At 28.6% G+C, this 15,298-nt stretch overlaps 1 protein-coding gene across 1 annotated transcript; it reads right to left on the bottom strand.

The window, feature by feature from the left end:
• Positions 1–900: 900 nt before the first annotated feature.
• On the bottom strand, positions 901–13,841 carry LOC119681140 (proton-associated sugar transporter A). The gene is made up of 7 exons (XM_038094241.1): positions 13,121–13,841; positions 3,003–3,817; positions 2,732–2,934; positions 1,610–1,912; positions 1,421–1,551; positions 1,191–1,365; positions 901–1,129 (listed from the first exon to the last, which is right to left on the bottom strand). The coding sequence occupies exons 2-7, from the start codon at positions 3,760–3,762 to the stop codon at positions 908–910; spliced, it is 1,794 nt and encodes a 597-aa protein (XP_037950169.1). The 5' UTR covers positions 3,763–3,817; positions 13,121–13,841; the 3' UTR covers positions 901–907.
• Between the last annotated feature and the right edge of the window lie 1,457 nt (positions 13,842–15,298).

The following is a 15,298-nucleotide window of genomic DNA, read 5'->3' as shown; positions in this document are numbered from 1 at the left end:
GATTTATTCAGGTAAATCGCAAAGGTTTTATGTTAATTAGTATATTATATTTAACCAATACTTGTTTAAATATAGGACTGGTTTCATAAATCGTAGGTCAATAATATTTTTAGAAAAATACTTCTAAACTGACAGTAAAGATAATGGCTGAAACATATACTCAAATTACTTTTAAAACAGCAAAGACGTTTAGCAAACTTTAAAAATAAAATAAATAAAATATGCATGAGATTCAATAATGCTTCAGAAATCTTTAAAACTAGCTTCATGCACATAAATTTACTGGCACAAACTATTTAGAACAAATTACAATCAAAACATTAAATTAAATAAATTATTTAAATGCGAATATTAAGTTTATATGAACACAGTTAATTCCAAATAAATATTAAAGAAATATACAGAAATAATTTCAGAAGATTTATAACCCATAGTTCGGGTCACAGGCTGAATCAAAAACTATTCGATATTTTAACTGGCCAGCAATCTTAAAAATTTCTACAATTGGTTTTAAGTAAATGCATCTATGAACTCTTATTGGTTTTATATGGACACGAGCTTTATACGCAGATGATTATATGTATGTACAAGATATTTATATTCTAAAGAAAAACTTTAAAACATTCATTTGAGAAGTATAATATATTTCCATTATTAATATAATATATGATATATTTAAATATTTTTTATATGATCTATACAATTAAATAAAATAACATTATTTTAACAAAATAACTTAAACTAATATAATGTTTTGAGCATTTTCACTATAACTCAATATTAAACTATTTTAAATTCATATTAAGCTAATACAATATAAACTTAAATATATACGTATACAATATATATATATATATATTTTTATATACAAATTTTAATTAATTAAGTGAAATTCTAAAATTTTGACTCAAACATACAAAACAAATAATGAACAAATTGCAGCAATAAATGCAAAAAATGATGACGCATACAAAATGGCACATGTCGTTTGCAGCCAATCCACTAGAGGCCCCATCGAGAGGGAGACAATTATTTGTGCTACGAACACCATGCTGCTTATTATCGCAATATCAGTGCCAAGGCCTCGAGTTTGTTTCAATGGCACTGTTTCACCATTTCGAATACGGAACTAAAAGAAAACAAATTAATTAAGCAAGGATATCTAATTAAAGTTCACAACAAAAACCTACGCAGTTTTTGGCATGATAATGTGCTACCAAAATGTAAGGCATAGTAAACAGTGTACCATACAGAATGCCAGCCGACGTACTGAAGAATAATGCACCCCATTTTGTAGGCCAGATTCCAAGTACCAACATGCCAACTCCGTAGTATAAAATGCCAGTAATGTAAACTAATTTTGGTCTGCAATACAAAAATCATAATAAACATATCTTTGAAGTCAACTAAAAACTAATACCCAAATATTTGCATCAATTTAGTTACGCTTAAAGAATAAACCGAACAGGAAAATGCATAAATGGACATGCCCCAACAACCAAAACGCACACCAGCGTCATACAGATCAGCTGCTTCGGAATTTGGTGGTGCCTGCAGTATTTTATTCGTTGTTTAAAAACTTCTATTGAAATATACAATCGAAACTTACTGAAGGATCACCGTGAAATACCGCTTCCCCAACGAAGTCAGTGAAGTACAAACAATAAGCAACATGGCCCATCCAGCAAAACAAATTGGTAAGTGCCAAGATTCGCATAGAATACGGCATTACAAATATACTTTTCAAGTACTGTCCCAATGTAACTGGTTTATCTACTGATTCATCCAATTCTATTGCTTTTGTAGTTTGGCTTGCAGCTGTTGAACTCGGTGTACTACCATTTTGATAACTTTCAATAGGTGTAACAGAACTTTTTCTTGGTTCAGCAATTTGTAATTCCAATGATGTCGTCTGAAATTATTACAGTGATTATTAAATTTAATATTTTGTTTTATTTACTTTTTACAATGAAATACTAAATCAGATACTATATAATTGTATTGGTAAACCATAATTAATTGTGCTCTTCAAAGCACTAAAATAAACATCAAAATACAAATGCACTGACAGTAGAACTCCGCTAATTCAGATCCATTAAAATTGGGTTTAATCCGGATAAGTAACACATTTGGATTGCGTTATAGATACTAATCCATAAATCCATAAAAAGTCTTATAAATGTTTATATATTCATTTAAGCACCAGAAAGAGCAAAAAACTGAACAATAATTCATTAAATTAATCTATAAGTTAAATGGCACATTAACATGATAAATGATGAAATACATAAGCTAATAGCAAAGGCAGCATATTATCATACATACATGTATATATTAACATAACTCGTAAAGTGACATTCGAGGTGTTCACAACGTACGATCCGAATTAACGAATCACTGATCAATCCGGACCACAAGGGCCATAATGCAACTTTTGCATATACTAATATAATTGAAATAACTAGAAAAACCAAGATTCGGATAAACGAAGATCTACCGTATTCCATGTATATTATATTTATCAGAGATATTTTAAAAGATTATATAGAAATGTTTAAAGCTATAAAAGTTTCAATTTAATATGTCTCACTAAAAAGCAGTGAAACAAGTCTTAAAGGACCGTAAGGAGTAAGGAATGTACAGAACAATTTTTCTACTTCAACAGTGAAAATAGAATAAAAATATAATCTTCACACTTTTAAGAATAAATATCAAAAGATAACAATCGCACCTCTTTAATGTAGTAAACTGTATTATTGTTTTTATTTAATTCCTTTTTAATATCCTCCGCTGATAAGGGTCTTAACATATCATCTTTTTCAATGAGCTTCAATGGAATTTCTCGAAATGTAGTTATTGTGATTAAATAGCAAATAACAAATATAATGGTAACCAATCCAAATACTGTGGGAATGTTGCCACCTAGAGCGGCACCTAAAAAAATTGAGATTATATTTTGTAATCATAAACAGAAATAATATGTATGTATGTTCCTTTCATACCAATTGTTGTTCTTTCCCAATCAATGCCACCAATACCATAGCCAATGGTTCCACCAATACCAGCAAGTAAAGAAAACGCAGTCAGAGCACGTGGTTGATCCTCTGGAGTGCACATATCCAGCAAATAAGTACGTGCTGGAGTCTGGCATGTGTCCGCGTCAAAATCTAGTAAAACCATTCCAATAATAGTTAGTATAGCAGCATATTTAAAATTTCCTGCACTCGGTGGCTCGGTATCTGCAATCAAAGCTGCAACACTACCCGCATCAGAGGTGTAATTTAAGTTTAGTATATTCGTTGTATAATTATATCCCGTATCACCTAACAGTGCTCCCAAGTCTTGACCATATGGCACAAGTATTAAACCAATGAATATGCCCAATGATAGCAAAGTTATTATAGGTCTACGTCTACCCCAGTTTAACTTGCAACGATCACTTATTGAACCCAGAAGTGGAGATGCAAAGAAACCGATAAGTGGGGATAAACCCCAAGCCATTGTCATATGCTTGTGATCAATACCGATTTGCAGCAGGATCGGTGATACAAACGAAGTTTCAGCCGCATATGCAAATTCAATTGCCATCGCAATGGACGACAAGCGGAACAGCTCCCAACGCGTCTTCTTCCGAAACACGTGAGAGTAGTCATGCTTTTGCTCGCGTGCATGATTTTCACGTGCTTTTAGCATGTATTTAATCATTGGATTATTCGCCGATGAGAGCTCATCCTGACCTGACTTAGCAGCTACACCAACCATTCTTGCGTGGCGTTTAATAAAAAGTGTAAAAGAATGAATAAAGCGAGTTTATGTGCTGAAAGTAAATAAAAACGTTTAAAAAGAAATTAATAAAAATAATGCATAATATAACAAAAGCATTTAATAAAATTTTTAATTTTAATACAATGTTTTGTTTACAATTATTAATTTTAATCCAAACATCATTTTAATTATTTTATAGATTTATTCAGAATTTATTAACACGCAAAGAAGGAAATTTTACAATAATTATAAAAAATTAGAAATTATTTCAATGCAGTTTTCACATACTGGTTAGTGCATATGTTTGGCATTATCTTTCTGATCAATGAATATCTATAACTTTGAGTTAATCACAGGGAAAACCCCTCATATGGGTTGATGAATCTGAATTTTAATAGTGGAATATTTTTAACCAAAAGACTTTAAGTCCAAAACTTCAAATGAGAGTATTCGTTTAGAAAATGAAAAAAAAACTATGAGCTACTAATTAGCACATTAACGTCTATAACTTATAATAATTGAATTTTCGTGCCTTAGTCTATGTGACTAGTGTTTAACTGCAGTTCCTGTTTACAAGTGTAAATGCATTTAATTTAATTAATTACAATCATACTTTTGTAAGACACAATATCTTCTTAGAATTGCATAGCAAACAAAAAAAAATTTACTATTTTTATTAAAAACAGAGTTGACAACATTTAACATTGTTTCATTAGATCAATTATGCAGTACTAGATTACGATATTTCTGGAGTACAAATTTTGTAATAACGGAATACGTCATTCAGACTGAGATAGATTGTAATACCTCAGTCAATAAAATTACCTAGAGGCGGGTCATATATAGCAAATCTGGTAATACATTCAAATTAAAATTGATAAAACTCTAATTTTTCAGATTTAGATTTCATTTTTGCTAAATTATCACATAGTATATATATACATATATATCACACATATACCACTGATGATGGGTATTTGGCAATACTCGAAACAGCTGTATTGTCAGCAAAAAATTCAATTAATTAAATTAATATAAAATGAGTTTTTGTTGTTGTAGTTTACTACTGTTCTAAAAATCTCTTTATCACATATATATATAATTAATCAGATTTTGTTTGTTGTGCTCAAGAACTTTAGATATTCGATTATTTTCAACTATTCCCCTATATAGTACATATATCATCGTTCCTATAAAAATTACTTCCCGCCTTTTTTGACCCACCTTTTATCATTCTAAAAATACAATTTTTATTTAGTTTACAAAAGTATAAATTCACAGTTCTATGTTATGATTGTTATCAATCTAAAAATTAATTGATTCAATTCAATGCTTTATAATAATTGTATTCGTCTATTGTTTTGATTGCATTTCACATTCAAGAATTCATTACCAATTTGCCAATCAATGAATCAATCAAAAGTTTACGTAGCACTCAATATATTATACTGACACTATTATCGTCACCAATGAAGCATTTTGGGTGGGTCAATGTCATTTATTCATATAGAGTAAGGCTGGTGACGTCTCTAATAGCAATCAATATGTATTCATTTGTGTTTAATATTAGTCTTAAACATCGAATAATAAACTGGCAGAGCATCACAGTTAGTTTTAGCAGATCGGCATCATAAAGTACATGGCATTTGAGTTCATAAATATAAATATATCAGCTGACAAGAGATAAATATTTGACATTTACTACAATTATATTTAACTATGGAACGTCCACAAGTACTTTGAAATTTTAATCAAAGTTATTAAAAAAAATTTACTTAATTAAAAAATTCTTTAAAATATTGCTATATTTTGTAATTAAATAGATAAATAAAGAATTTAACTTAAATTTCAGGACATCATAGAATAACTTACTAAAATATGTGAACAGAAAAGCATTCAAAAACTAAAATTTCTCATTTTCTCAAACCCACTTCTCAAATCTATTTTATTATTACTTTATACTATATTACGCTGCTGTTTCTAAGGACAAAACAGTATAATTGAAATTAAAGAACTTAAAACTTGTTAAAACATTTGGCTGAAGAAAATCCTAGCAGGTCTGTAGTATATCAGAATGGTAAATTCGCATAGAGAGCTAGATTCTCATATATTAATCATCATCTTATAACGCCTGATCTGATTGTTTTCACCCAACTGCATCAAAAAGTTAAGGTACTGTTTTTACCAACTTCAATCAGTCAGCCAATAGTTATAAATATGTAACTCAGTTTCTCTGTAGTTTAATTGAATGATAGTACCAGTTACATACGTTTTCATAAAAAAAGATTAAGAATAAAGTATACAACAAAATTTCCTTATCATATTTTGAATATCTTTACTTTAAGAATCAAGACTTAAGTTGATTTCATACTATTTATAATTAAGTCTATGACAATGAGAGCATTTAAATTAATTAGACTGTTATTACTCTCATTATCATTACAGTCAAAATATCGTCTTCCTTATAATAATCTTCCAAACATAACGGTGTCCACATCTCATTTTCAATCATTTACGTCTAATCGTCTTAAATCAGTCCGTCTTCTAGATTCCTCGTTTTTTTTCCATCCGAATTTTTGAAGTGTGTCACTTCGTAGGGCTGTGTTGTCATAGTAAATGACCGGCCCTATCGATTTTACGTTCACTAGCATTTGTGCTTTTTGTTTTCGTGCTTCTACTTTTATGGAACAAACAGTCCTTTTGATAAACTTTCGTTCCACGGCACAGGAGTGATTAAGTTCAAGCCGCATTTTTATTTTGTTTTCTTTGAAGCAAAATCCACTTTGCAAAAAGAGCTCCCCTCTCAAAAATGTATTTTTCACCCGACAACTGATCTTTACGTTATTTCGATATCATTGGCAATTGCAATTATACGTTATTCCTTTGAAAAGCAATGAATGATTTCAATCTCAATTAATACAATGTGCTAACCAGCAAAATGAGATCGCTACGATCACCGAAATACCACATCCCAAAAAGGTCATACATTTCCACTGAATACAAAAGCGGCAACTGTTTTTTATTGGTAAATATCAGTTATTGCCGCAAAGATTTATTGAATTTGTTTTTTTAATGAAACTATTTCTTATTTAATAAATAAATTCATTCCACTGTTAAACACTGAGTTATCTAATTTATTTATATTTTTGTTTACGGAAAACTATTTTAATATAAAATAGAACTGATAAGTTTTCCTTTAATATATTGTATATTATTAGTTATAAGTGATGGATTAATAAATAGTTGTGTACTAATAGTTCACTTTTTGCGTAAGAGGTAAAATCCAAAGATATCCGATCAAAAGCGGTAAACTTCTTTTAATTTTCACAAATATTTTATATTTTAAGTAAAAATTTTTAAAAATACTTTCATTTCAAGTTCAAGTAAATTATTTTAATTTTTGTATCAAATAAATGTAAGTCAGTCAAAATGCTTATCATTGTCTCGAAAATTGCAAAAATAATCAATGGGTTTTACGTCGATACCATAATAATAATAAATAAATAAATTATTAAAAAAGTTTAAGCAAAAATTTATGTTTATTGAGATGCATGTATTTTGTTTAAATTATTTAACTATGTAATTTTTATAACAAGAAATTTTTAGAGCCCAACTTAATTATTTAAAAAGTAATTATCAGCCGTAGATCTTTGCAGTCATGGCTTAAGACATTTTTGAAATTTGAGTAAAATAGCTTTATCCTTACACTATCACAACTGTTGTCGATTCTACTTATTTCATTTACACTTTATAATATTTTAATTATTTTTAATTTATTTATTTATTAAAATGTTCGCTTTTTTTTAATTTCATTCACATTTTGTATACATTTTCAATTGGCATATTTAGTCTTTCATGTCGGCTTTCAAAGCAACCTCCACTTCAACGCGTGACCAAATCTAAACTGAGCTCAAGCCACACAAAAATCTGTCGATTTGACCAAAGCAATCAAAATGAAAAATAAATAAAATAGACAACTTAAAAATATTTTGAATCTCATATAGTATATACAACAAATACTTAATACGACAATAGTATAGCTTCAACTGCATGGAAAGATTGTGAATCTACCAGCCCACAATTTTAAGCTTTTAGGCTGGAAACAATCAGCAGCGGCTAAGATCAATGATACAAGCTAAGGGATTTCCCTATTTTTAAAAGTACCAGAGCAGTACATGTGCATGTCAGGCCTGTAAAATATTTTATCCTCAAACTGTAATTACAATTGAGTGATATTATGGTTTAAGCTGATGTCAATTAAGTTGTTTGTTAAAAGTGCAACTGAAATTAGCTAACTATTATCGCTTGATACAATGGTGACAATTTTAAACGCTACGTGAGTTAGAGTGATGTCAGATACTTTAAAGTATATTATTTCTGTAGTTTCGTGGTTTTTCGTAAAAGCAGCAAATAATGACTGTTCCTAATACTGACTCCAGAGGTGTAACCATATGTACTTTCCGGAACCACTATTTATTAACGAAATAGAATGAACAGTTTCAATTGTGATTCCTATATCCGCTAAACACTATGGAACATTTCGGAACTATAAAACTACAACTCTGTGCTTTTCTTGAGAACACAATTTTAATTTATAACGAAAGCATTCAATCTTTTTCACAACTAATTAGCACCTGACAACTGAAATATACTCATATGAACTACGATGACTTGCTTGACTTTCCATTCACTTTCTTGAAAGTTCAGATCAAAATATAATAGATGCAAGAACGAAATTACTATTCTAAATAATAACAAATCTGCACTTACGAACCATTTTATTATCATAAAAAAACTTCATTCCCATAGCCTACAGTGTAATCCAATTTATTATATTCTTCCAACCGCAAACCACTGTAGCACGATTTTTTGCGCCGATTATTATGTGAAGCAACATCATTATTGTAATTGCGAGTGATTGTCACGTTAAGATTACAATAGAGGATGTTTGAGATAAAATTAATTGATATAATTTACACGTTTACTGGGCGTTCGGGGATGGTGTGTATTTTATTTGTTATAATGTCTTGATAATTGCTTAACAAAAGATTTATTTACAAAAAGACTTTTTAGTCAATTTAAATTTTTTATGTCAACAAAGATGGCTATGACTTGGTGAAAAAAAAGAAAAAAACTAAATAATATATTAATTTATTTGCAAACTAAATCAAATAAATTAATCCGAGAATCTGAGAAAATGTATTTGTTCTAGATCTTTTTTAAAAAAGGTAACTCTTGGCAACCGAACCGTACCATTTTAATTAAAAAATTACCACAAAGTGTACAGGTACCCACGGGCCTGTACACTTTGAACTCTGTCATATTTAAAACATGGACTTATGTGCCAACATAATATATATTTATTTAATATTATTCAAATTTAGAGTTTTAACAATTTTTGTTATTTATTTATAAATAACCTTTGCGTCTACCGTGTTATTAATTAGAATAAACGTATAAATCACAGCTATATAATTTAACTTCATCATTGACAGTATTTTAAAATGTTTTATAAACTTCATTGTGGGTTAAGTGTGTATATTTGATTTTGTTGAATATAATATATATTAAAAGAAGATTAATATGAACTGGGAGAAAAAATTGTGCTTCACGTTCATTGTTCATATATTGTAATGATATATTTGAAACGACTTCAAGGATTTATAGTTAAATTAAATTAGTCTAAAAGTGCTTTCCAATCAGAACTCAACAATATATTTTATAAATATTTATATATACAATATATTTTTCTCTAAAAGATTTTTCTTATTAAAAATCAACTTTAAATATCGAAGTATATAACATGTATATATGTATATATATAATCAAAGTCCAATATATTTAACGATTGGAAGCACACATATTTATATTAAATTACATAAAAATATGTACTTTTTATGATTCATCCTTCATAGTTTTAAGTAGTGCACATTTCCACAAACCAGCGGATTGAACAAATTTGTCTCATCTGCATAAATCAAGGTTTACTAGGTCAATAAATTACTACAACCATGTATTTATAGATAAATTTTCGTTTTGTTGTTGCTCGGCATATTTTGCTTAAATTAATTATGCTTAATTTTTAATTATTAATTAATTCCTCTAACACAGGTAATTGGTTGAGTTTTAACTGATAAAAAACCGGCTCCGATAACTCCAAGCCAAAGAGGCGATGACTGTCATCCGACTAAACATTTCAATGCAAAAACAAATATTAAACTTAGTAAATATATTAAATATAGCAAGCACAATTGTTATTTATGTTAATTTTCACTAAAATTTTACCCTTGAGTTAGTATATTGATTCAAAAAATTAGACATTTTCTGTCTGCACAACCAATTATTGAATATCTTTCACAAAAGAATTAGAAGTCATGCTTAGAATAATCCGCATATGGATTATTATTATTGCTTAAAAGATGCAAAATAATCGTGTACAAAATTTATTCAAATAAAAAGAAAAAAAAATTAATTTCACTTTCATCTTTTGATAATGATTTTACCTAAGATACAAATATATCTTTGCATACAAAGCAAAATCATTGATCACTAATCGCACCTGCTCGACCTTTGATAAATTTTGCAAATCAGAAATCTTTGAGTTTAGTGAACGCTTAAGATATGCAAAAATGATAAGAAATTCAAGTTGAAAATATTTTAGCACGCATTTGTTAACATTCGGATGATGTGCGAAAATTGTAGTTTTAATTTAAACGAATAACAGAAATTAACACAAAATTATAAATAGTTTATTAACTGTTTTCCAATCAATTAGCAATTAGCAAATATTAATCTTCCAAATAGTTTTAGAAAACTGGAAAATAAATCTTTTCAGAATAACTCAAGTAGTATTAGCACACGAGGTCTTCAATAGTCGCGGTGCTCTGTTTCACTGAGACCAATAGGCCTTGCCACTTCCTATTCTACTGAAGCAGTTTCGAATTAAACGCCCAGCCTGTGTTCACTACGGATTTTGCGCCAATTAAACCTATTATCTGTGGAGGCAGTAGCTTCGATTTCCATACTGATTTTAACTGTTGTGCATTCCACCTCCAATTTTGAATTAACATTTTATAGATGTTTTCAAGTTTACAGTTTTGTTAATGCTAATAAAAATTAATTATGAGAAACAAATTTGTAAGTCAATTGAAAAACAAACCCTTAATTTTGGTTTGGAATTGAAGTGGGAAACTTTTAAATAAATGCATGCGATATGAATTTCCAGAAATCACTTAGTGATTGCTAATATGCGTTTATTCGCGTACTATTATATGTAATAAATGAAAGTATAATATGCACTGATAAGATGCAATCAGTGAGTACGATTTCAAACCTCCACAATTCGTTTTATAAATTAACAGATAAATGGGATATGGAAAAATCAAGATAAGCTACAAAACCGTAAAAAAACTACTGTCCGTCTTCAATTATAAAAATGTATTGCACATTGCGTATATAGCAAGTACCTGATATAATTATAAACCAAATTGATTACTACACAATGATCGAGAAGTTATTTTGGAACTGCCAGACTAGAACATGACTGATTTTTTAAATAAATTTTAAACTGCATATTAACATTATTTAAATTCAAAAATATTTAACACAATTAACTGATGATTATTATTATTATTAGAAAAATGATGGCACAAAGCGACATTTGGGATATATTGCACTAACCCTAAGAAAAGTTTCCTTAGGGTTAGAATTCTTGATAAACTTTACTATATCTCTTAGCTATAGAGCGTGAATTAAGGAAAACCAGATAGATACCAGAACAATTTTATTACAATCGTAGTAGATAAGCGTATGAGACGGGCGGACGTTCCACTCTGTATTTCACAAAATACAAAATGCCTTTTTATATTTATACTTAAGCGATCTTTTAAATAGTGTTTTAAAAATGATTAAAATTAATTAATATCTATTTAGTCAAACAAAAGTACACAAATAAGATTTTTGGATTTACCCAGGTCTGTCTAGGTCTAATGTTAGGCAAAGGATTCGGGCCTTATGAAGACATAATCCATTGCGTGATGTTGTTCAAGTATATAGAAAACAATAATCTATGATATTAACTGAAATTATTTCATCGAACTGTAAAATGTCGGCTTGTTCGATGGATCACAAATTTAAGTAAGTAAAGTAAAGTTTTCATTTCACAATGAATCAATAAATAATGTAAAAATTTTTTGATGATTTTAAAAATCTTATAAATATAAACACTTGAAAATACAAAACTTATATGTTAGATAGATCACATTGATTAAAATAAAAAATTAAAATTTTAACAAAGAATTATTTCACATATTATAATAAACTTAAATACAAGATATAAGATATTTTAAAATGAGAAAACACACTTATACATTAAATTAATTTTATTAAAAAATTGTTACATTTTTAAGAAACACCTTAACCGCTTGAACTAGTGAGAACAAACTAAAAAAATTGAATTTTTTAATGCATTAGATAGACCAGTATTCCCTGATAGAAAACCTTTATCGTTTAGAAAATACAATCAGTTAATCCAAGAGAATTAAGCTATTTTCAAATGTAATATCAGCAATATACTGTACATATTATAAATCTAAATAATGCACTTTATGTAGATTACAATATACGGTAATAATTCATCTCATGCAGGAAAAAAAATTTTACAATAATTGCGTAAACTAAACTCATTGTTTAGTTAGAATATCTTAGAGATCTCTTCCGTTATTTACTTTACCATATTTACTAATTTGGTCAAAAATAACAATACTTCTGTAACATACCGAAACAATTACAGCTTAAAAAATTAGGATTTAGCAAATATAACTATATCATTATATTTTCAGATTTACTATCTAATCTCAGAGTAATCAGTAACCGCACGGGGCTGTACGCAGATCTTAGATCAGTCATTGAATAATCACGAATATTATGAGGAATACACGAATTAGTCAATGAGATAGATGGGACTCTGCAGAAACCCCCCAGCTATCAAAGAGTAAAAGTGTCCAGATGCACTAACGCAACATTACATTACTCTTACAACAAATTTAATCACAGAAACATCAATATGAGAAGTAAACAAACACTTTAAGGCAATACGTTGATGGCATCCTAAGCAAGACTGCAGTCTACGAGTCACTTCGTAGATTACAGTCAATATAACGATAGTGACACTAAGAACCTCAATCCATTATTTCAAACTAACAATACATTAAACTTTGATCAAACTGATCAAAGTGTGGTTTTTCAATGTAATCTTTGTTTAGTTTAAGACAAAATCCTAGGCCAATCCAGCAGTTTTAATGAAAAAAATATGCACAAAATTTTTTTTTTTGTTTTTTGAATTCAATAAGCTCACCTTCCACAGTTGTTTATATTTTTTTATTGAAATTTTCGAAAATTTTTTGTTATTTTGCAATTTAAAACTCAAAACTCGCAGTTACACTTTGTTTTTGTAATAATAAAAGTGCTACAACAACGCACTTCACTCGGAACAATTCTTGAAAAAGTTTAATGTCAGTAAAGTTTGTTCTGAAAAAGTTTTTCTCTTGCACAAATTATTGAACATAAAATAGATTTGCAGTTTTTTCAATTTCGAGTTTTGCTTATAATTCGCAAGTTTATAGCTTTGAACGGTGGCGTGGCAATTCGTGGACTGGGGTGTAGGCGGTTTTACTCTCATAACTTTACCCATGCAAATTTTTTCGATTTAAAGAAAAAATCGTTAATTGTCGATTTTCAAAAAAATTTTTTTTTTGCTTTTTTAATTTCACAAATAATTAAAATTTTATACAAATTCGTATTTTTCCTTCTAAAGTAGAAAGTGCTAAGCTTCTGACATTTCCGCACAGAAGATTTTATTTTTAATTTGAATTTTAACTGCAGACATCAAATAACTATGAAAATTCTTAGTATTTTTTACAATCTCTTTTTTTTTGACTTCAAAAACCAATTGCAGTTGGAATTTTTATTATTTATTTTAATTATAAATTAAAAATCAACTTTCACTCAAAATTTTTATTTAATTTTTTTATAAATTAAAATTTGATTAAAAACTTCTTCACTTTCTTCAGTGTTTGCTCGAGTTGTGTCTTTGCGACTGAAGTGTTTTCATCTTTGCCAACAATTTTATATGCTTTTCTAGTGTCAGTACGTTCGGCTGCTTCAGTTTCGATTTTGCGGCGAATTCATTTCACAGATACTTTACTCTTGAAGCAGCTATCGACTGTTTCTGTCTTATCAAAAATTTATTTTACGAAAAAGCCGTGTGTGATAACGAAGCTGAATCTATGGCAGTTGTAAACAATAACAGCACAACCCTCTGAAAAGCTGTAAGGCATTAAAGATGCACAGTGATTTAATTGCTTTATTATACAAAATCAAATATCTATTATACTATTATACTCTATTTGTAACTAAGGCAAAACGTATAAAATTATCTAGAAATTATCTTTAAGCGAATGTTAGCTATAATTATTCAAAAATTAAACCGCACTATAGAAGCATTATTTCTGGATATTTTATCAATCCTAATCCAGATACAATACACTTACATTTTGTAGTAACTCAAAGCATTAAAGTTGTATAAATAAATAAAAATCAGTAATTAGAATTTGGATATAATTCTTTTTGACTGGATAAAATCTCGTTAAAGGCCGTACGATTATTAAACATACGATAATATCACACGGGGTATAGTGTGGTTAATAAAATCTCCAAATATCCAAATATTTAGCGAATATTCCCATGTAAACACGAACTTTCTTTTTTTGGTATCTTGATTTCGAAATCAAGACAAATTTAATAAAAAATAAAATAAATTTTAGTTTTAATAAATTGTAATCTAAGTCTTAGATTTGACTTAGATTTGTTCCAACGTTGATTATATGTTGAGCCATATTATTATTATTGTTGAAACCCAAGAGGTGTCATCGTTTTTGTAAACAATCTAACTTCAACGGAAGGACTATAAGATTGTCGCTTGTATCATGTATAATGATACAATGATTTATATCATGTATAATTTATATATTTTATATACTTTACTTTATATACTTTATATCATATATATTTAGAGATGTAAGGTATTAGTTAAAGATTATATAGTAAAAGATGTAATAGTTCGGGAAAGCGGCTTACAATCAAACAAGACCATATATTTTTTTATTGGTCAATAAAAGATAGTTATCTGCTGTTTAGGTTAATTTGACTGAAACAATGTACAAACAATAAAGGTCTAAATAGAGATGGCATATCTTAGATGGTTGCTTGTATAATCGAACTCATCAACTATTTGATAAATACGCACTTAAGCTAGAAGTTTTCTCTTATTAAAATTATAGAAGTAAAACACTTATTTTACAACCAGTTCTAGGCAGAGACAGAGCGAGCTTTTTGACTGTGTTTTATTAGGGCCTCTATATAGTTCCTTAATTAACTCACAGTTAAGAGTTCTGTTGAGTTGGTCATTTAGACAGACTGCCATAGTTAACTTTCAGAAATAACGTAAATAAAATATTTTCAAGGAAATAATATT

Source organism: Teleopsis dalmanni, chromosome 2, assembly GCF_002237135.1.
Source record: "Teleopsis dalmanni isolate 2A chromosome 2, ASM223713v2, whole genome shotgun sequence".
NCBI lineage: Eukaryota > Metazoa > Arthropoda > Insecta > Diptera > Diopsidae > Teleopsis > Teleopsis dalmanni.
The sequence above is the reverse complement of the archived record's forward strand: the minus strand, read 5'-3'. Positions and strand labels throughout refer to the sequence as shown.